Source organism: Spodoptera frugiperda, chromosome 8 (genome assembly GCF_023101765.2).
Source record: "Spodoptera frugiperda isolate SF20-4 chromosome 8, AGI-APGP_CSIRO_Sfru_2.0, whole genome shotgun sequence".
Lineage (NCBI taxonomy): Eukaryota > Metazoa > Arthropoda > Insecta > Lepidoptera > Noctuidae > Spodoptera > Spodoptera frugiperda.
In genome coordinates this window covers 8767936-8793236 of record NC_064219.1, presented here as the reverse complement: position 1 = coordinate 8793236, position 25301 = coordinate 8767936, and the positions used below count along the sequence as shown (strand labels likewise).

General features: G+C 39.0%; 1 protein-coding gene and 1 non-coding gene across 2 annotated transcripts; one reads left to right on the top strand and one right to left on the bottom strand.

Moving 5' to 3' along the window:
- Positions 1–124: 124 nt before the first annotated feature.
- Positions 125–24610, top strand: LOC118275632 (DNA polymerase epsilon catalytic subunit 1). The gene is made up of 41 exons (XM_035593665.2): positions 125–296; positions 374–497; positions 894–1112; positions 1350–1579; positions 1796–2116; positions 2293–2393; positions 2497–2638; positions 2889–3021; positions 3460–3573; positions 3977–4151; positions 4531–4798; positions 5269–5378; positions 5729–5847; positions 6160–6299; positions 6724–6906; positions 8024–8142; positions 8593–8711; positions 9148–9349; positions 9757–10078; positions 10600–10831; positions 11185–11361; positions 11868–12035; positions 14520–14607; positions 15035–15150; positions 15418–15650; positions 16002–16127; positions 16205–16298; positions 16553–16734; positions 17111–17307; positions 18146–18296; positions 18724–18879; positions 19353–19558; positions 20031–20175; positions 20584–20768; positions 21252–21376; positions 21738–21815; positions 22157–22314; positions 22694–22859; positions 23153–23331; positions 23755–23887; positions 24366–24610. Exons 1-41 carry the CDS (start codon positions 214–216, stop codon positions 24531–24533), a joined length of 6687 nt encoding a protein of 2228 aa, XP_035449558.2. The 5' UTR covers positions 125–213; the 3' UTR covers positions 24534–24610.
- On the bottom strand, positions 9446–9518 carry Trnav-cac (transfer RNA valine (anticodon CAC)). The gene has a single exon. It is a non-coding gene; the product is annotated as a tRNA-Val (tRNA).
- Positions 24611–25301: the final 691 nt, after the last annotated feature.

Sequence of the window (25301 nt, the reverse complement as noted above, 5' to 3'; positions counted from 1 at the left end):
AAACTTAACCGAAAACAAAATCTTAAAAAGAATGGGATTACAGAATAATTTTTCAATAAAAAACGTAGCCATGATATGAAGTTATTTGAATCTGTGGTTGAAAAGTTTGGTAAACGGCGCGAAAATATGACAGTTTCAGCAGATGTTAAAATGTCACTGAAGTATTTTAACAACGGTGAATGTTTATTTATATATTAGAATATCAACTAAATCATGGTTTTACAAAATACAGGGAAGTATAGAGCTGACAGGGAGGAATCCAATAGAAAAGATGCTGGCTCGTCCAATGGACCCAGGTTGGTGTTTATAAATAGATAGAATACTTTAGTTTCAACTTGCAGGTTACTTTTACGTTTATGTTTTTTTAATTAAGAGAGGAATCTTCGGAGTCTCGCATCCGTGTGGCGCTGGAGAATGACAGGATTGACTCGAAGTACGGTTTCGACAGAGTGCGTGATGTTAAAGAACGGACTGGCTACTTGATAAACATGCATACTGTAAGTACACACTACTCTTTTGTTTTCCTACAAAAAATCAAAATATACATAAGTAATTATTTCTTTTTTACTACGAAAAACATTTTGATTAAAGTAAACCATAATGCATATAATTAAACTATAAATTAAAAGGAGCAAAGCAAAAGTGAAGTCTTATAAGATTTTATTACACTACACTTCGTAATATTTATATTTATGTTCTTCAAAATATTACAACAAGACAAGTAATACATTAAAATATACACATAAAATAAAATATACATATACATATACGTCTATCATATACGTATAATGTGTGTATCATATTATATCAGACCGATGGGACCCAAATAAAAAAACAGGTTAAACTAAGCAAAAACCATTTAAAACTATAAAAAATATTTTCTTGGTTTCCAGGCTGAAATCCTAGATGAGGATAAGAGGCTAGTAGCAGCAATGGATTACTACTTTATAGAAATGGATGGGTCTCGGTTCAAGATATCTCTGACCTTCCAGCCTTACTTCCTGATCCTGGCACGCAAGGAGTGTGAGCAGGAAGTCATACAATTCCTTTCCAAAAGGTTTGCAGGAACTATACACAAGATTACTGTTATTGAGAAAGAAGATTTGGATCTGGTAAGGATTGTACTTCTTCTTCATGCTATACCCACATATTGCTAAGTGAAACTCTTTTGCAGATGGCACCATTTTTGTTGGTGTTTTGCTGTTTTCATCCCCCTCTTATTAGGAATTATTTACTATTTGACTTAAAAATAAAAGAACTGTATTTGTACCTTAGCTACAGAATGGTTTTCAATGATATAGTCTTAATATTTCCCTGTTTTCTTACCTCTCCCCATCATACTCTTACAGCTAAACCACTTATCCGGCTTGAAGCAGCGATATATAAAACTTTCATTCATGTCACAAAACGAAATGATGAAAGTTCGAAAAGAAATATTGACTGCTGTCAACAAAAATAAAGAGAGAGAAAAGAAAGATCAGATTTACGCAGAGATGTTGGCAAATGCTTTGACTAGTGCGGCGGCCATTGAACATTCTAAGAAAACTACGGATCATATGGAAAATATACTAGATATCAGGTACAACTAATATATATTTTTGTTAGAAAAATCTTTAAATTTGTTATGAAACCTATCCTTTGATGGTAAGAAATTAGCACTGGCTATAGATACCCAAAACACAAGTCTTTTAGTTACAAGTGCATTGCCGATATTTTAATTTGTGTTGTCTTCTCAACTATTTTATAAAAATAAATTCTAAATGAATATTTCTTCTAACATTTTTACTATTTCCAGAGAACACGATGTCCCTTACCATGTCCGAGTATCAATAGACATGCAAATCTTTTGTGGTACCTGGTATACAGTCAAGAGCCGAGGTACGGAGACACCAGTGTTCACAAAACGAGATGACATCATAGAGAGACCGGATCCAATAGTTTTGGCCTTTGACATAGAGACAACGAAATTACCATTGAAGTTTCCGGACTCACAGACAGATCAGATCATGATGATATCGTACATGATTGATGGCCAAGGATATTTAATTACTAATAGAGAGATTATTTCTGTAGATGTTGAGGATTTTGAGTATACTCCTAAGCCAGAGTTTGAGGGGTGAGTGTGAATTACTGTAACTATGCTATGATAAGGCTAAAAAGTTAGGTGCAAGACACCTAACTTTTGATGTCTGGTAGTTTTGGCCTGATTTTATTCCTTTTTGCCATTGAACCTTAGGAACAAGGCTTGAAAACACTAATGACATTTTTGACGATAATTATTTCTTCTTTTAGGCAATTTATTGTGTTCAATGAAGAAAACGAGCTGGCCTTGATACAAAAGTTTTTTGATCACATAATGGACGTCAAACCACACATCTTCGTCACTTACAACGGTAAGTTTCACAAATAAATATTTATAAATATATCATAGGTACAACAATACTTATAACTGAAAAGTAAATGGTATGAATATATTTTATCTGTTATAATTTTTAGGTGACTTCTTCGACTGGCCGTTCGTGGAAGCGCGCGCGGCGGTTCTCGGTCTAGACATGAAACAAGAAATAGGTTTTAGTAAAATAGCGGCAAGGGATGGTACATACGCTTGTCGACCTGCTATGCATATGGATTGCTTGTGGTAAATGAAATTAAAATAAGTTTAAAAAATTACAGAGGTACACTTGAGCACCAATTTATCGCCAATAACTTTATCAGTCCCATGTGTTAGTAGTATTCATGTGTTAGTAGTAGTAGTTAGGTGGTGAACCACACACTTGGCGATATTCAGACTTTGAAGTAAGAACAAGATTTAAAATAAAATTCAATTACATTAAGGTAAGGTCAGTAGCAGTCTCATTGTTTTGATTTAAATTGTATTTCTTTTATAGTTGGGTAAAAAGAGATTCCTACCTACCAGTGGGGTCGCAAGGTTTGAAAGCCGTGGCTAAAGCAAAACTAAGGTATGACCCAGTGGAGTTAGATCCTGAGGAAATGTGCAGAATGGCGGCAGAACAACCTCAGGTACTAAAACTCATCTTATATTTACCAAATAATCGTTTGCGCAACTTTTAGCGCAAGTACCTAAGTCGTTGCGCAAACACAACTATAACTTTATTTATGACTCGGATTAGTTGGAATTATAAAATAACTATCTATAATCAAAACTATAATAATGATAGTGAATATTATACAGTTATTTAAGATTTTGAATGCCAACAAGAATTTTCGGTCACTTTTGCCCCCCATGGCGTTTAATGTGTTAAAATCTCGCCACAACCTCCCATACCCCTGCAACTCCTGTAACCCAGGATCTACAGTAGATACAACCATGAAAACACCGGAACACTGAAGTCCCAGGGAAATGTATAGTCTTAGATCCCCCAACGAAATAAACCAGAAGAAATAATTAGAGGAGAAGAAAAGAAATTATACACTTATCATGTATTATAATGTTTATAGGTGCTGTCAAACTATTCGGTATCGGACGCGGTGGCTACATACTACTTGTACATGAAATATGTCCACCCCTTCATATTTGCGCTCTGTACCATCATCCCTTTGGAACCTGATGAGGTAAGTCGCGTAAAGTGTAATTCTTAGTTTTAGTTAATGTATCGTCACGCCTCTTATCCCCGAAGGGGTAGGCAGAGGTGCACATTATGGCACGTAATGCCACTGTACAATGCACACTCACTTTTCACCATTTCTGTTATAAGTCCACAATTCTAGACTCCGTGCTACTACTGAGAAATTTCGAAAAGCCGGAATAAACCCCGCAATACTTTGCCTGACCCGGGAATCAAACCCGAGACCCCTTGCCCGACAGTCGCTCTTACGACCACTCGACCAACGAGGCAATTTTAGTTAACTCCCTTGTTTATACGACACGATTGAGGCACTGGCCAATCTAAATGATATGTAAAAGAAACAAATATAAACCTTATGCCCCAGATATAAAATTCAAATTCTGTTTTAGGTACTCCGCAAGGGATCTGGCACACTTTGCGAGTCTCTACTAATGGTGCAAGCGTTCCACGCGAACATTGTGTTTCCTAACAAACAAGTTGAGGAGCTAAACAAACTGACTAGTGATGGTCATGTACTGGAGACTGAGACTTATGTAGGCGGACACGTGGAGGCACTCGAATCTGGTTAGTATGTTCTTGTGATAAGGTTTGTTTTCCTTCGGTCTACTTCTCTTTTATCCTTCGGTTATTGTTCAAAGGCGACGTGTTGCGGGTTCGATCACACATGAAAGAATGCTTTTGTTGTTCCTAGTTTAGATGGAATTTAAAAGATACTAGCAAACCTGGCGAACTCCGTATCGCCACCAATGACTTTCCCTGTTTTCAGCTTTTATCTTAACTTTTCCTAAATTTTTTTAACTATAAACCTCACGGAACCCGATACCTTTCTAATGAATGCAAATTGTAAACATTACTAATACGAGAATTGAGCCCTTTTATTTGTAACTACTTGACCAGCTAACCATTAAAATCCACATTCATAATTCTATCAAATGTATTACAGGTGTATTCAGAGCAGACATTAAATGCAAGTTTAAAATAGTCCCATCAGCAGTGGACAAACTGATGGAAACTACAGAGAAGACAATGAAACACGCGATTGAGGTAGAGGAGGGGATCCCATTGGATTTGGTCACGAATTTCGATGAAGTTTGTGCGGAAATAAAGGCCAAGTTGCAACATATGAAGGATCATCCTAGGAGAGACGAAAATCCTTTGATTTATCATTTGGATGTCGGCGCTATGTATCCTAATATTATTTTGACTAACAGGTACGTTAAATTGTACAATTTCTTTCGTGAATTTTATATTATTCAGCCAGAAGTTGAAGAGTCTGCATCTCGTATACTGTAGCCTTAGTACGAGTTTGCTTTACGTTGAACGAAAACGAAACTAGAACGCGTTCGGCGCTCTGATTGATCGGCGCGAATGAACCAACTAATCAGAGCGCCGAACGCGCTCTCGTTTTGATCTAGTTAAACAATCTCATACTAAGAGTACTGTTCCTCGTTCTTTTACTTTCCTCGTTGGATTATCTAAATATTTTTTTTGTTTCGTTGAATTTGAAATCTGGAAATCCGATTTTAATTCTGTCATATCTCTTTTTCACCTAATTACACTTTTAGGTTATCAATACAAATGCCATAGTAATAGGCAGATGGCGCCACAATCGACTTAGGACAATTTTCTACCTTTTTTAATGAAACCTTTTTTAATAAATGTCATATTTGTTTGTGATTAGATTGCAACCGTCGGCGATGGTGAACACGGGTATATGTGCCGTGTGTGACTACAACCGTCCCGGCGCCGACTGTCAGAGGCATATGGAGTGGATGTGGCGAGGAGATTACTGTAAGACCTTTAATGTTGTTTGTTTAAAGCAGTAAAAGAACTTGTGTAGACAGCCTGTGAAGATTAATCTCAATTTTGGACTTTATTACAAAAGGAATAATTGACTTAATAAATCCATTTTGCTTGTTTCTTTATAAATGAAATGCACACCTACACATGCCATGCAGTATCCTGTGAAGTGTTTAATATTGTGTAAATTAGGAGTCCAAAAAATAAATGTTGATTTGTAAGTTTTTTACTGCATTTTTTCTCAAGTAAAAAGTAAGTAAAGTACTGCTACACAAGGTTTTATAAAGATGGTTATCTAATCTTCTATGCAATTTACTATTATTTATTACTATTGTATTTAGTGCCAGCAACTAGAAGCGAGTACCAGCGCATTCAGCAACAGTTGGAAACTGAGAAGTTCCCGCCACTGCACCCTGGAGGACCCACCAGGGCTTTCCATGCTTTACCTAAAGAAGATCAGGTCAGTGAATATACTTTAATCTGTGCAGATTGTAACATTAACAAAAAATAAATAGTTTACTTCACACCAGGATTTTCGCCTCTGTCGTGGATGCGTTTAGAAACATACAAGTTCACATACACATGACACATAGATCTAAAACAACATTTTGTTGATCAAAAGTGGAGTTGCCCTGTGCGGGAATCCAACCCTCTAGGCGTTGCGTGGCGATCTCTCTCTGCATTTTATATTTGTCGGCATGAATTCTGCACACATTTGTATAGAAGAGTAATATCTCTGTACGCTTAATAATTCTTGATTTTGCTGTTCAAGGCGGCATATGAGAAGAAACGTCTCGCAGACTACTGCAGAGTGGCCTACAAGAAGACGAAGGTTACAAGGACAGAAGTCAGGACCACTACTATTTGCCAGAAAGAGAACTCATTCTATGTCGACACTGTAAGAGCTTTCAGGTGAGATAATGGGAGAAAATAAATTGAACTGAAGATTTGATTGTCTGGGAAAATCACTTTCTTATATTAATTTTGGACACTTTTATTATTAATTTTGGGCAAATAAACAGCGAGTTTGGCATCTGAAGTCGAAAGTACAAGTAGTCAGAATAACACACTGTCCATGCGGTTTTCTAGATGAAACAGAGGCCTTCTTAACATACATACATCTATAACCTCACACCTGTCTCCCATGGAGTAGGCAGAGACAATGGAGTGCGAGATTATGTGTGTATGTTAAGAAGGCATTCTTAATGTTTCACCCTAACTTACCCAGGGTTTCAATCTCTTAATTAATCACTAATCAAAAATAAATCCATCAGTAACTTATGGAAATATCACTCTTAAACTGAGAATATAAATTATAATTTCGTTTCTCCCCCAGAGATCGTCGTTACGAGTACAAAGCTTTGAACAAGCAAGCGAAGGCGAAGGTAGCGGAGGCAGTGGCGAGCGGCGACGCGGCCGAGATCAAGTCCGCCAAGAGCCGCGAAGTACTGTACGACTCGCTACAACTCGCGCACAAGTGTATCTTGAACTCTTTCTACGGATATGTTATGAGGAGAGGGTGAGTCATACAAACAATCCTTTTTTTAAAAAGGAAACTGCTTTCTATTTTCTTTACTGCCGCCACTTTTTTTTTCAAGTCAGGTTATATCTCTAAAACCTCCTGAATCTGAAAAATACTGTGCTATAAACCGCATCAAAATCGGTTTAGATAAACGCGAGATAATTGCGCACATACATGGAATACTGCTCTCATCTTTGGGCGGGGGCACCCCAGTACCGGCCTTATCCTCTGGACCGCGTTCAGCGGCGTGCAGTTCGGATTGTTGAGTGTCAGGAAGTTTCAAACCGACTTGACACTTTGGCAATGCGTAGAGATGTAGCTTCGTTGTGCATTTTCTATCGCTTATACCACGGGGAGTGCTCTGAGGAATTGTTTGGTCTTATTCCTGCCGCTTCTTTTCGCCATCGACCCACACGACAGCATTTCCATCCCCACCATATAGATGGTTGGCAGGCCACAACTGTGCGCTTCTCGCGCAACTTTCTGCCTCGCACAGCAAAACTGTGGAATGAGCTGTCGTCGGCGGTATTTCCGAACCGATACGACCTTCAAACCTTCAAGAAAAGAGCATACTCCTTTTTAAAAAAAGGCCGGCAACGCACCTGTGACTCCTCTGGTGTTGCGTGTGTCCATGGGCGGCGCTGATCGCTTACCATCAGGTTACTCGTTTGCTCGTTTGCCTCCTATACCATAAAAAAAAAAAATACATACAGGTTAAACTGCGAACCTCCTTTTTTGAAGTCGGTTAAAAACAGTACAATCAAAGATAATGGTTGTGGAGTGACTGGCCAATTGGCTGCTGCGCAATGAAACGAGTGTAACAACCCTTTGTGCGATCCATATATTGCTATTTCTGGTATAAGTAAGATGTGAATGTGAATTTAAGTTTTTAAATACACTGCTAAGTTAATGATCGACACAGAACAAAATCTAAGTGTGGGGTAATGTTTCGTAAAATATTTAACTTTTCCTAAAATAATAATTCTTAGATAATCAGATACTGAAAATAGGATAGTCTGACGTTCTGACAATAGTTTCGCATTCCAATATCGTCAGTTACAAGTAAACGAATGTTTTACGTATAAATAAACTCATATAAAGTCGTTGTTTATAGCGCTCGCTGGCACAGCATGGAGATGGCGGGCATAGTGTGCTACACCGGCGCTAACATTATCATGAAGGCGAGAGAGATCATCGAACAAGTCGGGAGACCACTGGAATTGGACACTGACGGTCAGATTTTACCACATAATCGTGACATAACTCTGCATTCAAACTAAACAATAAGTACTAAAATATTAAAATTTCGTGTTATTTAATAGATTTGCCTCGTTGGTCAAGTGGTCGCAACAAGTCCCGGACAAGGGGTTCGATTCCCAGGTCGGGCAAAGTATTGCTGACCTTTTTTCGGTTTTTCTATAATTTCTCAGAAGCAACACAGAGTCTGGTATTGTGCCCAGCTTATGGCAATGCTCACCCCCTATTACATGAGACATAATACAAATGGTGAAACGTGGGTGTACATTGTATAGCACCATGCCGTAATGTGCACCTCTGCCTATCCCTTCGGGGATAAAGGCGTTACGTTGCAGTATTTACTAGAATTTTGTATTGAACCAGACATTACATGTTCATTGTATTTTCGGTTATAAGCACAAGTAAAATTACTCTCATGTTATATAGGTATTTGGTGTATCCTGCCTTCCTCATTCCCTGAAAACGTGACGGTACTGACAACTCACGCAAAGAAGAAAAAAATCAACGTCTCCTTCCCGAACGCGGTCCTCAACGCTATGGTCAAAGTGAGTTTAAAAAGAAATTATTCTATTTTTAAATCTTTGTCAATGTAAAAATAATCTTACTGTAACATAGTTAAGGAAAAACTGATGACTGTTGATGAAGCGAAAGAGGTATGTAAGATTCGTAGCATTTGGCGTTCCATAGTAGATTACTACACCCAGTTATTATTATTACACCCAGTTGCACAAAACTGTCTTTAAAACTGTTATATATTACATATTATGTATTTGCTTCTTCTGGGAATTAAATGCGTGCTGTTTCAGTGTGATAATCTGGTAATAGTTAGTAGACAAATAGGCTTAAATTACGTTAAACGCCATGAGAACGCCATAAATCTATGTTCATCGAGTGGTATAAATTGTCAAAATTGTTTGAATATTGATTAGTCTGAAATTCAATAGACATTTGCAATACAAATTATTTTTCATTACCTCTCAGGACCACTTCACCAACGACCAGTACTACGAACTAGTGGACCCTGTAGAAAAGAAATATGAGCAAAGGGCAGAGAACTCTATATTCTTTGAAGTGGACGGTCCATACCTGGCCATGGTGTTGCCAGCTTCCAAAGAAGAAGGCAAGAAACTAAAGAAAAGATATGCCGTGTTCAACTTTGACGGGTCATTGGCTGAATTAAAAGGTAAGAAAATTGCTAAAATATTGTATAGAAATACTTTAAAAATAGTTAAAAATGTCCAAAAAGGGAAATATTTAGTGACAAAATGTAAAAAACAACTGTTTCCGCCCGGGATCGAACCGGGGACCTTGTGCGTGTGAAGCACACGTGATAACCGCTACACTACGGAAACTTGTTTGTGGGTGGCGAAATTGTTGATCTGTTCGTTTAACTTGAACTTGTTTAATAATAATATTTTTTAATAACACAGCTTTTATTTTTTACATTACTTCAATTTACTTTATTTATTGATAATGTACTTTCGAAACTGAGTGTGTTTATGCAGCAGTGTACCACTGTACAATATTTCCTAACATATTTTTCAAATAATAAGGAACTTTCACAAAATACTATAACTTCAACCCCACTAGGTTTCGAAGTAAAACGCCGTGGAGAGTTGCAACTGATCAAGATCTTCCAATCATCAGTGTTTGAAGCGTTTCTAAAGGGGAATGACCTAAAATCGTGCTACAGCGCCGTCGCCAAGGTGGCGGACTATTGGCTCGACGTACTATACAGTAAGGGCAGCAATATGCCTGACTCGGAACTCTTCGAGCTGATCTCTGAGAACAGATCCATGTCCAAGAAGCTTGAGGACTATGGAGGTCAGAAGTCCACGTCTATCTCCACTGCTAAACGATTGGCTGAGTTCCTCGGTGATCAGATGGTTAAAGATGCTGGGCTGGCTTGCAGGTTTGTCCATAAAGGATTTTTTTAAATGTAGTGTATGTAAATGCCATCACGACAACTGTAGGTGTAGTTTTCATTCTTGAATTCTGAATTCTCATTGGGAGATGAAGTTAGGATTTGTATTTTGTTTTAAAAAGAATAGTGAACATAGTATTACGTACTTAAGGCTTACTCTTTACGTAAATCTACTTCTGCTTCACTGACGGATAGACTGACGTTTCATAAGTACCTAATTGAGGATTAATTTAAATAAATCCTATGACTTTGACGAATTATTTGATATGACGTATCAAAAAAAGTTAAAATTATAAACTTTTACATGGTTGAGGGTAAATGAAATGATATTTTGTAATTTATTTTTGTAAATAGTCTACAAAAGAGCACTTTTACACGTCAATAATAGATACATGGAATAAATCAGCATATTTCTTATACCTATAATAACTTACCTACCTCACACCTCTATCTTCACATCGAAAAAAAAAAAAAAATAAATAAAACACTACTTATGTAATTTCCACCAGGTTCATAATATCAAAGAAGCCGGAAGGTGCTCCGGTAACTGAGCGAGCGATACCCCTGGCCATCTTCCAGTCTCCTGCAGGAGTGAAGAGACACCACCTTCGAAGGTGGCTGAAGGATAACAGCATCACGGAAGATATAGACATCAGGGACGTTCTGGACTGGGGCTACTATATCGAGAGGCTCAGCGGCGCCATACAGAAGATTATTACTATACCAGCCGCTATGCAGGGCGTGAGTTTTATATCTTTCTTTTGATATTTTTTTTCGATGAGGTGAAATTACTTGTAGTCCAATTTGGTCTGTATTTACAAGAATAAATAATACCTGAATAAAAATGTTTTTTCGAATAAATATAGTTAGATTAGGAAAGTCGTAGTACTTGTTTTTGCAAATTAAAAAAAATATGCTGGGTGTAAAATTCGGTATTATTCGTATATTTAGCTTTCTCATAATACAAATGTCTGTGAGAGACAAATAGCTAAATCAAAGAACATCACTTCCTAGCATAGTCTACATTACAACAAAGGTATTTCATCTGTTTCCTAAAAAGCTTATGAATATTTTTTTCTTTATTCTTTCCTCAGTTAGACAACCCAGTCCCTCGCTGCCAGTACCCAGACTGGCTCCACAAGAAGATGTTGGCCAAAACTGACAAGTTCAAGACGAGGAAGATCACTGACATGTTCAGTGTTCAGCCCAAACAGATCAAGGATACGGCTGATGATGGAGAGGAGCCGTCCACCAGTGCTGATGGAAATACGGTGAGGTTTAGAAGATTTAATATAAGCTTTCTTCACAGGAGATGATGATTCGTGAGTGAGTTTAGTAGTTAGTTTGTAGACTAGTTAATCTCGAACTAGAAATCGAACCCTTAATTTAACGGACAGCCCTTATGACAGGCAGTCGACCCTGAACTTCTAAATCCGATAAGTTTTTTAGTATTTGCGGTTAGTCTACTGGGATTATAAGCATCTTTTGCTTTTAGTAAGACATCTCTTAGAATATGTCTAATCCATCGTTTATTCTGTAGTTCCAATAAGTGTGTAAACCAAACAAATATTTATTTATTAACTAAAAATCACGGTTTACACACGTACATTAATGGAGAAAACAGTAGTCTGAGCGACGTCGCCGCGTCTGCGCACGCTGCCTATGACGAAGAGTAATTCTGTGACTCGAAACTAGTAGTACTTTTCTCCATTACTGTACGTGAGTAAACCGTAATTTAGTCTCACGATAAACATATTTATTTATTACTCATTAACAGGCTATAGGCGTGGACATAGAAGATATAGGAAAGAACAGCAATGCAAAGGATAATACGATTCGCCCGATAGTGCACACGGTGAAGCGGAAACGTGAGGAGTCGCCGGTTAAGGAGGCACAGAACTGGAGGGAGGCGTTGGGACCACCACCGCCCTTTGGTAACACTAAGGTATTGTAACATTAATTTTGTATTATAATTTTCGTGGGATATTAAGTTAAATATGTTTTACAGCTTACTTACGTAACTGTTTTTCGAGGTAACTCGACTAGTTTCAAGCGATACTGGGGTTCATAATCTTGAGCGGTATTACGCGACGCGAGGCATGTCGCGCAGCCAACTTGGCTTGAAACTAGTCAAGTGTTAATTAATATTAGAGGATAATATAAAACCACATTTTCTGAAGCGTATCATTTTATTTAAGTCCAGTGAAGAACATTGTTTAGATTGAATAAAGGTAAAGAAGAAGTATTTCAATAGTTTTTTGTTAGAGCTGTGTAGTAAGGAGACATCATTTATTGACATTATTCTTAACCCAAATCTCAATAACGAACACAGAAATAGACAAACAATGCCCAAACACAAGTACCATGAACACGTAAAAGAAATCTGTAGTAGTCAGAGTTTTGTAAGCAGTTTCACGTCGGTTTACTCTGCACTTCAACCTGTCTCGGTAACAAATATCCGTGAAATGCTTCTCCATGATCCCCGTAGAACCGGCTCGCATTGTGAACATGTTCATAGGACGCATTAGGACAGAGCCGCGCCGTAAATATATAGTGCTGAAGACAGTCAAGTAAGGTTCCCTTAGAGCGTACGTTGCAACGTTACAATGCTCGTCCGTCAGCCGGGGAAGATAAAACCAGTAGTGTAGGAATGACATGATCGTGTAGAGAGACTTGTTGGGAGAGTCTCTCACCATAAACAGACAGTCCAATCTCGTTCCGCAGTCTGTATAATTCTTGAAATCAATTCTGCGCTGCCATTCAGAGCAAAGAACAGGGGAATAGTCCGTCAAGTCTTCCGGCTCTCTCGGCTCGTACCCCCTAACCGGCTGCGTAGTAACGCTAAACAGATTCGCTTGTATCGCATAAGGAATTATTAAAGCTGTGAATAACAAACTCGCAAATACCATAGCCTGTGGCCATCCAGACGGAGTGCGTCTAACCGCGTTCCTGTTCAACATATATCCGAATACAATCAGCACATTCAGCGATATATCGGTCCGTGACCGAAATATGGATAGAAATGTGACTGACACGCAAAATGTTACGAACAGAAGGAATAGTGTGACGTATGTACTGATAGACTGAGATAGAACAGCGTACCATTGGTCTACAAAGGACGCGTGAGCCAGTATGTAGTACATGTGGTCTATCATTATAGGGTACGTGAATGAAATGTTACCGTAGTACAGCTCGTCTATCGAATATCCCCCAATAGCTCCCTCTACTTCATCTCTCACCACCTTCTCCTTCATAATTTTCGTCAAATTGTCCATAGCGCTGCCGAACCTGTTGACTTTATTGTATTCCTGCAGCCGAATCTTCACTTCGTAGTGTTTCTTGAACAATGTTAGGAAATTCTGTTCGATGCCTTCCATTTTTGAGTCAAAGTTCGTGAACGGCCACATGTTTCTAGTGACGAATGTAAAGCGACAATTTTTGATACTGCCTTTGTTCAATATTGGTAATGTTTTATTTGCTAGAAAATCAGAGCACTTTGCCCAGAACACTAGATGGCCAGTATGGAAGCAAAGACCGGGCGTTGTAAAATTATATTTGTTAATAGTATACTCATTGTGAGACCGCAGAAGTAGTGAGACTCTATGAAAGATATTATATTTATGTAGAAGATTGGTGAAGTCATGCAAATCGGTTATTTTGGGGCTATCTATTACTATGACGAAGGTAGCTAATGGGTTCCAGTATAAATCTGCAGTTACTTTACGGAAACCTTTTTCTATCTCATAGTAATCTTGGCCCATTATCACGTAGACCATATTACTTATATTATCGGGGTTCCAATGGAATCTTCTGGAAATAAACCTTGGTCCTTTAATTCTGTGAAGTGTTGATAGGTTTATTTTATTATTGTTAACGTTCATGAAAGTGACGTCCATATAGTTACCGTATTTGGTGTAATCAATTGTTTCTAGAATCTTCTTGACGCAACTTGTGAGATGAGTCACCGTGTCTTCGTCGGTTCTCATTAATGCACTGCTACTGATTAATATGGGGCACATTGCAAGAAGTATGGCTTCTTTAACTATAGTATGTACCTTCATGCTGACATACAACGGCCTTTCTATAGTTCTAAAATCAATGTTTCCATTTTTATTGTACTTTTGAAATCATTAATCATGTTGTTCCTATTATCGGTTTAATGCAATCAATTATACACCATTGTTGTATCCTAAAAGTTATGATAGAATGATATATGGAAGTTCGACCGTATTATATGAGAACAATAACGAGATTTGGGTAAAAGATAAAGTGTTTAGATAAATTCATAGTAACACGCACGTTATCAAGTAATATAGCAACATGTATCAGATTTATTTTCTACTGTAGTAGGCAGAGAAGATCAAATTTGTACTTTATGGTTACTGAAAGGAGTACTCGGTATTGATTTTGTGTCCTACCTTTTTATCAGGCTGAACGAAGGGCGTGGATATTGTTCCAAAAGAAGAAATGGCTGTGGCAAATGGAACAGCGTGGTCTTCGGAACCGCAATAAGAGAGGTATGTTTTATACCATTTTAGCTAAATGTTAGAATTGCGCACAGCAGTCCCACTTAAAGAACAGACTTTGTGTAACTACATTTGACTGCACGGTTGGCGCGGTGGCTGAGCAACTGGCCGTCATGCAACGTGTAAAGGGGGCGATTCCCGCACGGAGCAACTCTGTGTGTAGTTCACAAATTGTTATTGCGGGTCTGGGTGTCCTGTGTATGTGAACTCGTATGTTTGTAAACGCACCCACGATACAGGAGAAAATCCTAGTGTGGTACAACGTTTTTTAAACCCAACGATACCCAACATTATGTCAACCACAAGACGTCCACTGTTAAATAAATACAGTTCGCTTCACATCGGCGGATCTGGAAGTCATCCGAATATACTCAGCACTGGATATCTTGTAACTAAACCAATATGTTTTTTTACCTAGGCAAAATGGACAAGGACATGATGCCACCGCCCAAGACTGGTCCAGCGACAACGCTGGGCGGATTCATTAGGAGAGCACAGCGTACGCTGCTGAACACACCATGGCAAATTATACAGGTTGGAGAAATTTATTCCTATAGATAACTGTGATTACTCTAGATTTACTACCAGGCTCAATAACTTGATTGTATGTAGATATCACTACTGAAAAATCTATATGAGTTGAGACTGGATGCATAATACTTATACTTTTATAAATGTACTATTATGTATCGTCACGCCTTTTATCCCGGAAGGGGTAGGCAGAGGTGCACATTATGGCACTGTACAACTGTACTGTATTTCAATAATGTCTAACAAAAATATTCTAAAATCACCACACAGGTAGCAGAAACAGCAGAGCCGGGTCTATTCAAAGTATGGGCGTTGGTAGGCACAGAGTTACATCAGATCAAGTTGACGGTGCCTCGCATATTCTACGTGAACCAGCGCGTCAGTCGAGCGACTGACAGCGGCCAGTACTGGCGCAAGTGCAACAGAATACTGCCGCGGGCACACCCCGTGTTACATCTCTACCAGTACAACGTGCCCGAGAACTTGTATAGGGAACATCAAGAGTGAGTGTTTGATATTTAATAACAGAGGTTTTAACACTTAAATGTGTACTTAAATGTTCATAGCGTAAGGTCTATTGTTTATAAGAACTTAGTATACTAGGGAAGAACTCTTGGACAACTTCTAACAATCAAGATCATGTTATAGTTAAGAGGCAGATGGCCATTCTCCTCTTAAAACAAAACCTTAAACTCAAACCAAATCCCTCCAATCCACCAGTAGATAATCCGTCTTCTCGTTTCCCTATCCCATTTAATAAGAAGATCTTACGATTATTTTAATATCAACGAAATAAAAGGTTAATTTTGATTACTAAGTTTGTTCCGTTGTTTATCAATGTGCTTCCTTTACAGAGAGCTAACATCTGAACTATGCGCTCCAGAAATCGAAGGTATATACGAAACACAAATGAGTCTAGAATTCAGAGTACTAGTCCAACTCGGCTGTATATGCACCGTGGATCCTCAGGAAGCGAGAAAGTATGACAATCAACCTTATATTGTATGAAATAAAGCTTTTTTTAAATTGTGATAAATTAAAACAAGTGTGTTTGCAGGATGATACAATTTGGTTCGAATAACATGGATTCGTTTTCACTAAGTCAACTTCAGTTCAAGAGTGTGGGTCTGCAGCCGTATTTACAAAAACAGGTAATAAACAAATACTTCTACACCTTCATAATACGCAAAAAATCTTGACTTTTAGCGCAAAAACTTTTACTTGCGCAAAATTTAGCGCATCATTTGCGCAACCGATATTATAGCTTATAGACCAAAGATTAAAGTAATACTTGTTATAGATGAACTGAATAACAATTGTAGCTGTTAGTTCCGTTTAATATTAAATAATAATAATAATAAAAAAAACATTTTTAAGAACATATTCTTATTAAAATCTTTCCTAGGACGGTGTACCACCAGTGAAACATATCTACTTATACCAACACTCGGCCCTGAACTCGTCGCGCAGTATGTGGGCGTTGATACTACCGCCTGTGAAGCGCGGCTACATATACGTGCTCGATACTGTCAAAACCAACCAAGTCCCCAATATGAACACTCTGTATCTAGCCGAGAGGACTGCCAAGTAAGTTTTTTGATATTTCAAAATTAAAGTTTATTGTTTCGTGTTAAGTGTGTTTTTACATTGTAAGTAAAGTCTGATGTTGATTGAGGTTTCTGAATTGCTTCCGTAAATTCTCTGCATGAAATATTAGATACTGCTATTTTAATTCCTGTATACAATGTATAACTTTGGGCATACGAGTATTGTGTATACCTGACTCTCCACATGAGTTACTTCAACCATATTTATTACTCTCAACAATAAATAATGCCTTTTAATTATGCTCACTGTAATTGCTTTTTTTGTGACATTTAAAATACAGTGTACATTAAAACACATTTTATGTCATTAAACACAAAAATTACACACATAACATTAAACAATGTTCCCCATACAGAATCAACCTAGGCACAGAAGAATCGACCCTCCCTGGCTCTGAATTAACTTGGGAAGTGGTGGTAGAAACAGAGGCGCGCGCAGTGAGCCGGCACCTGCAGCGCGCGCTGCAGCGGTACAAGGACGAGCGCTGCGGGCCCACGCTACTGGCTCTACAGGCCACGCTGGCGCCGCATCTACTCATGCAACTCATGCCTGGTAAGAAGACAAGAAGACCTGGGGCCTTAGTCTAGCTGCTATAACAATTGTGTCAGAATGGTCGATCACTGAGCAGTGCAAGAGGGATGGAGCTATACAACCTACATAGCTCCGTCCCTCTCGCACTGCTCAGTGATCATTCTGACACAATTGTAATAGCAGACTAAGGCCCCTGTGTAGTGACGTCAGAGTAGAGAGAGTCACCATCCCTACTCTTGGCGGGTGACGTAAGAGTCTCTGGACATCAGCGCTTTCCGATAAACCTCTCTCTTTTAAATGATATTTATTTATTTATTTATTTATATATGCTTTATTGTACACATTTAAGTAGCCTAGGTTACATACATTTTAAGTAATATGCGTACAATGGGCGGTCTTATCACACAATGGTGATTTCTTCCAGACAACCTTTGGATGGAACAATTAAAAGAAAGTAGATAAGGGGTAGATGTGTGCAAGTAGGTTATAAAATAACACTTACACGTCAATATTTCAAATAGCTAGATGAGGCCGGCATTTCCTATCCGACTACTCTGAGAAGAAATGCCGAAATAAACTCAGTGGTCATAGTTTAAATTGTGATCCAACCCACCTACCAAATGTGGACGTTAGGACAAGCTCTTTTATGTATAAGAAGTTGTAGTCTAGCAGTAGAATTGATGTAATTATTCTCGAGTATCCTCCATGAATATGAAAGCGTTTTTTCAAAATTCCATCAATGATTTATCTTGAAACTAATACTATTATTGACTCAAGCGACTATGTCAAGTTTTTGAGAATATTTTAGCGTAGACGATCAATAGAATAACACACCAACTCACTTATATTTCATACTCAGGTCTATCAGACTTCCCCATCGTCCCGATCCACGTGCGCGACGTGGAGACGTTGTACAGCGCGCTGGAGTGGCAGCGGATCGGGGCGCGCGCCATCGTGCGACACTATCTGGGACTAGACGCTGTACTGCAGCTCACTATAGAACAGTGCAGGTATGGTATCACGCTACAGGCAGGGTCATTTAAATGGAACCTTTTTTTATTTGCTGGGTATCTACTGAATTAATTAAATAGTTACTCAGATTTCGGAAACACCGGTTCTGAAAGATTTTTTGATCATATTTTCGTATGTAAATTACTGTTATATTGTCACCTAAAATTTGCGGTTTACTCACGTGAATTTATTGAGAAAAGCTCTACTAGTTTCGAGTCACAGAAGGACTGTTCCTCATCGTTCGTATCGCGTTATCAGTAGCGAAGACTCGGTATTTTAGTCGACGTCACGATAATCACTACATACTGCTAGTTATTATAAAAATACTGTTATAGGTTCCCGAAATCAAATGCAGTGGGTATATCCTAAAGCTATTTCTGATTACATTTACTGCCTTACACTAATTCATGATGTACTTCGTCCCAGATATTTCCACGTGCCCATAGGCAACATGCCGGCGGACCCCACGCTGTTTGGCGCAGACTTGTTCTACGCGCGACAGCTCATCAAACACAACTTCGTGCTCTGGTGCTCCAACAGAGATCTACCGGACCTTGGTGGGCGAGAGACTGATGATAACAGGTAATCGTTATATCAGATATAGGACGCCTGCTACCGAATACAGGCTTCCCCCAATGGCTTTTAGATGATTATACTGATTGGAAGCATAATACCCGTTTTCATCAATCTATAAGTAACATCTAAAGGTATGGGTTAGGGGTTAGTTTAGGTGCTGGGATTACGCTGAGTGAATATTAGTTAAGATATGGTTTATGAGTGGTTGTTGAAAGCGACTATATTTTTTGCTACATACTTATTGGTAAACGAACACACTAGGTAATTAATGTGTTTGTGTAATTTACCTGAATTAACTTACTGAAGGGGTTTCGAGTGCGTTGCCAGCCATATTGCGATACGAGGAGGAACAGGTCTCCGGTAAAAAAATCGCAAAGACACAAGCTTTGTTTCACTCTGTCTTTCTGTGTCGTCGTGCTTTCTTCTTTCAAACTTAGAAGTCTAACAAGAATCTGTTGTAATAATATAATACGTTACAGATTGGTAAGCGAGGTAGAAGAGCTATCGGGCTGTGCGCACAAGTGCAGCGGTGCGTACAACTCGGTGTGCGTGTCGCTGGGCACGGACGCGCTGGGCGTGTGCGCGCTGCTGCAGGCGGGCGCCGTGCTGGGCGCCGAGGGGACCTCGCTCGCCACCGCCTTCGGGGCACAGCACGCCAACATACAGGACGCACTCACTAATGCCGGTACGGGGAAATAATGCTCATTTCTTTCTTTCTTCGGGACCCAAAACAGTTTTCCATGTCTCTGAGACGCACCAGACTTCGGTTTTCCGGTGTTTTAATGGCTGTGTCTACTGTAAATTCTGGCTTATAGACGATACAAGTGTTTAATAAGGTTGTAGCGGGCTTGGCCCAAAAAAACGTTGCAAGTCTTTTGGGAAAGGGATTAGCCACCCTGTAGCTTCATTTAGACAATGGCTTTGGAAATACAACGCAAAAGTTATTTCACGCTGAATTACTGCAAGGCCGTGGCATTACTCCAGTCGAGCTGACTCATTCATGCTGGAACTTTGCTCTCTCACCTTAAAAATGTATATTTTTCTAATTATGTTACAGTAAATTATATTCTATTATATAAATCCCTAAAAAACGCAATTGCTTTGACTTTTAAATAAAATCATATGTACATAAATCAATCCCTCTTTTCTTACAATAGGACCAAACGCAACGATGACATACGACGAGACGGCGCAGTGCAGCGCAGCGTTCAAGATCCTCCGCACTATGATCGCTTCGTGGCTGCGTGACGTCACTCAGTACAAGAACGTCTTCGCCGACTTCCAGATATCACACTTTTATAGGTAATTGCAACACGATAACGATATAACTATATGAAAGTTTCAATTTGTTAAAGAACTTGACCTACATTCTTGTTACAATCCTTGGAATTTCACCTGTAACGTTTCACGTTTCCTGATACACACATGTACAACAACAATATTAGATCATAAATAGCTCTTCCGTCCGAAAATTTCGTGCAGAAGAGAGTATTAGACACGCTGAGCAAAATATTTAACACGTTGCGCAAAAGGCTGGATATGTTGCGCAAAAGGTAGACCACGTTGCGCAAAAAGCTGGTTGGTTAGCCAACGCAATGAACTTTCAAGTATCATTACAATTTAAAAATAAAGCAGTCACTAAACAAACATTTAAGTTAGCTGTTCTAACCATTACAAATCCTACAATCATATTTCATTTATTACAAACAGATGGCTAAAGACTCCCTCCTCCCTACTGTACGACCCGGCCCTCCGCCGCACTCTATACAACCTGATGAAGAAGCTGTTCCTCATGCTGGTCGCGGAGTTCAAGAGGCTCGGCTCACACATCGTGTACGCGGATTTCAACAAAATTATTATTTGTACTAAGAAGAACACTGTCATGGATGGGATTGGTAAGGAGTTTGAACATATTTTCTTGCTTTAGATATGTATCAGTTAATTAATATCTGAATGATAAATTTCGGGATTCTATGTTTGGGTAACATCGCAAATCTTAACCACCGTTGTTTTGTGTAATTACCCACGTAAATTGTTCGAGGATGCTCGACTATTTTCAAGCCACGACTGGGTCTATAACTATAAACAGTTTTTTTAAACAACTTTACACCATAGTAGGATTTCCTCCTGCATCATGGGTGCTTTTACAAACATACACATGACACACACAGACCCGAAACAACAATTTGTGGATCACACAAAGAGTTGTTCCGTGCGGGATTCGAACCCGCTACACGTTGTGCGGCAGCCGGTAGCCCAGTAAGCGCACCAATCGTGCAGTCAGCTAAAACTATATCCGTATGTCAATTAACATAAAAAGAAACATGTTAAAACTGACTATAATTCATAGAAATATTACATTAATTCTTTGCTGACAGGTTACGTAGAGTTCGTGGTGCAGAGCATCCGCAACAAGGAGTTGTTCCACGGCATCGACATACAGTACAAGCAGTGCTGGTCGTACCTGCTGTGGCTCGACGAGGCCAACTATGCAGGGATACAGGTAAACAATGGCTTACGAAATAATCTATATCTGTACTTCTATACTTTAATATATAAAACTGAAGAGTTTGATTGTTTGAACGTGCTTATCTCCAGAAAGACTAGTCTGATTTGAATAATTCTTTTGGTTTTAGATAGTGCATTTATCAAGGAAGGCTATGGGCTATAAAACAGCCAAGCAGAGCGGGTGAAACCGCGCGGAAGTAGCTAGTAATTAATATTAGTCCGATCTAATCAATAATTAAAATTAGAATTATGGCCTCATTATTTATATCTGTTCCGTTAAAAAAATGTTACAATATTTATAGATTTCGAACGACAACTTTTCTTCTCATGTGCACTAACCAGTTTCTCCATTCCAGGGTAAACTACCGGAAGGTTTGACTGAAGTCGGCTCCTCGCAGATGCCAACTGCCAGCGAAGAAAATACTGGAGACGAGGTGAGGAATTCATACAATAAAATTATAACTAACACCACTTCTATGCAATAATTAGCTTTTCAGTTCAAACATTTTAATCGTCCCTATTCTGAATGGACAATCATTAATAATTATCAATGCACGACTGCACGGTTGATGCAGTGACTGGGCAACTGGCTGCCGCGCAACGGGTAGCGGGTTCGATTCCCGCACGGAGCAACTCTTTGTGTGATCCACAAATTGTTGTTTCGGGTCTGGGTGTCATGTGTATGTGAACTTGTATGTTTGTAAACGCACCCACGACACAGGAGATAATCCTAATGTGGGGCAACGTTTAAAAAATAAATGATGTATTTTCGTAGGACGCAATAACAATGCACTGGAACCTAGCGAACTTCCTGCCGGCCCCAGTTCGGGAGCCGTTCGCGGCCGCCGTGGCTGGCTTCCTCAGCGCCGCGTACTCACAACCCAAGGAACTGCCCGCCTTGCTACGAGGCGAGATCTCGCAGAAACTGTTTCAGTATGTTCATTATAATTGTTATGTCTATTTACAATATTGTCATCAGTGGTCTTATTGTGAAATATGTGGATGTAAACTTGACACTCACTTTTTACTACGTAAAATATTATACTTTTATATGATTCCCCATTATAAGCCCCATGTAATATTAAAGAACGCCATAAAAATTGTATATAAGGTGATAAAAATCTCGTATTGTATAAACACCGGCAATCGAAATTCAAGGTTTCTTACTCGACTGTTAAGCCTACAACCAACCTGCGATAATCTTTAAAAAGTTATAAATTTACAGTTTAACGTCAAGCTCAAAACTAGAGATTTAAGCAAGTTACTTACTTAGTATTAATAAAATGAAATTATCTATTATCTATATCCATAGAGTAACAGAGAAAATAAACACGCGCTACCCGTTGCTCCGTCCGTCCGACATCGGGCCGCAGCCGGGACTGAAGCCGGACGCCTTCACGGACGAGTCCAAGCCCGCACTGCTCTACGTGAACGCCATCTGCAAAGTGTTCTCACTCGATAGCACGTTGGATGAAGAGGTATGCCATACTATTGATATATCGTGCCTTACTATTTTGCCTCTAAATATTTATTTATTATATGCGGAGACTCGCAACATCAGAGGTGTTACAAGTGCGACTGCCTCGTTGCCGAGTGGTCGCAAGTGCGACAGGCTTCGATTCCCGGGTCGGGCAAAGTATTACTGGCTTTTATTTATTTTTCTATGATTTCTCAGTGGTAGCACCGAGTCTGGACATGTGCCTAGTATATGGCAATAGTCTCACCCCTAATATTATGATATAACTATAAATATTTACTCTCCCATCACCAGGTAACTCTCCTCCGCCGCAATTTACTACGTCTGATAGGCGTGGGCGAGTTCAGTAGTAGCGCGGAGTGGCGCGAGGCGTGTACGTCGTGTGTGCTCACCGAGGTCATCTGTAACGTGTGCAACCACTGCCGGGACCTCGACCTCTGCAGGGATACCAACACTGCTACACTTAATGATGTGTGAGTATGCTTTAAAAATGTGCAAATAAACAATTTCACATTCACATGACACTCAGACCCGGAACAACAATCTGTGAATCACACAGAGTTATTCCGTGCGGGATTCGAACCCGCGAATGGCACGGCACGGCTACGTTGCGCAGCAGTCGGTTGCTCAGCCACCGTGCCAACGTTAGTATTTATTTATCGTTATAAAATCGCTTTGGAATTACAACTTTCTTGAGAAATATTAAATCAAAACGTAACTCTTTGGCGAAGTAACAATCGTCTAATCTACACTAAGAGACGACGCATCTAACGTCGCGCGCGCCCAAACCGCCAAACTAGTTGGTGTACATACTGTATCAATACCAAGTTACCAACTACGGCACGAGTTTTGTTGTGTATTACAGCTGTGTTTCAATAACACTATTTTGTCCACAGACCGGTGTGCCTATGTCCTACGTGTGGCACGCCTTACGAGAATCAAGAGCTGGAGTGGCGACTCGTCGAGATTATGAACAGGCGAACTATGTCCTATATTCTGCAAGATCTTATATGTAAACGGTGTCATCAGGTTTGTAACATAGAATCATTCACACCATTCATTATGCAGAATGTATGCTTTTGTAATGCATGCATTAGTTTTAAAAACACGAAGAAAACCTAATATAAACTACGACTGACGACGTAGAAGTCGTTTGTTACGCAAATTACCAGGCATAGGAGCCTTGACTTTTCGTAATCTAATTAGACCAATGAAATAAGCTTGTAGTGTTGTTTGATATTTAACTTCAATATGATATATGTAAATATTTGCCTTGTGCTAATGGCAAAGAAGAGTAAATTAATTACACCCATTTTTCGTCCGTGTGTCTTATCAAACGATTTAAAAGACAGAAACAGACAGGCTTTCAAATAGTGATCTCTAGTCTACAACTAAGCGTAAAGAGTATGTCAACGACTCTTATGTAAACAGGGCCTATAGTTCAGCAGTAGATTTTTACAGGCTGTTGACATATACATAATTATATTTCCATTTCTTCATTGTCCAGGTAAAACGCGAGAACATGACAACGGTGTGTGAGTGTGCTGGCGAGTTTGCTCTGATGGTGCCCACCAAGGAGGTCCAATCACAAATCCATACCTTCAAGACAATCGCCGAGTACTACAAGATGCCTCTCCTCCAAGAACTGATTGAATACCACCTTAGTAACACGTGATATTAAGTAATCTATTGTATTAATGTATAATAATTATGTTTTAAGTTTGATTAAAATTGTTTTTTTAATATTGCAAAGTTGGAAGTTTTATTTGTTTTTGCGATGATGTTGGGATGTTTTTATTTTTTATTCTTATGAATTTTTAGGGACTTTTATAACGCACAGCGTATGTCAGTCCCATCGTACCCTAATACAGTGTATTTATACATCAAACCAACGGAATCAATTGATCAAGGCCATGAAGCTGAACAACTTTCTTGCATCATCGCTACCCGGCTTACTTAATATCATGTGGAATGTGCCTATATCGTTTTTGTTCAACTTCAAAGCCCTGAACAACGTATTCCGGACAAATTCAATCAACAAGTGGTGCAGGTCTTCTATAACTCCACACACTTGATAATTTGGAGATGTTATTTTTTTCATTAAAAAATCAAACTTGTTACATGGAATATGTCCTGATCTGATTCTGTGTGCTGTAATCACTAATTTTCTACTTAAGTGACTGCTTGTAAACCAGGGATGTTGGGATGTTGGTTAGAACCACTTTTTTTTAATAATTTCTTACTATCTTGTGAAGTCTTAGTACTTCAGAACAAATGTGGTGCATTTTTGTTGCCATTGATTGGTACTCTGGTCACAGAATACTACTCTGGTTCTGTGTTGGTACCCACTTTACATTTTCGTAGACACTCACATGTCATTTCATAGATAATTTTTTTGTAACTAATTTAATGAGTAAGCTCAATATTTCTTTATCATTAATTA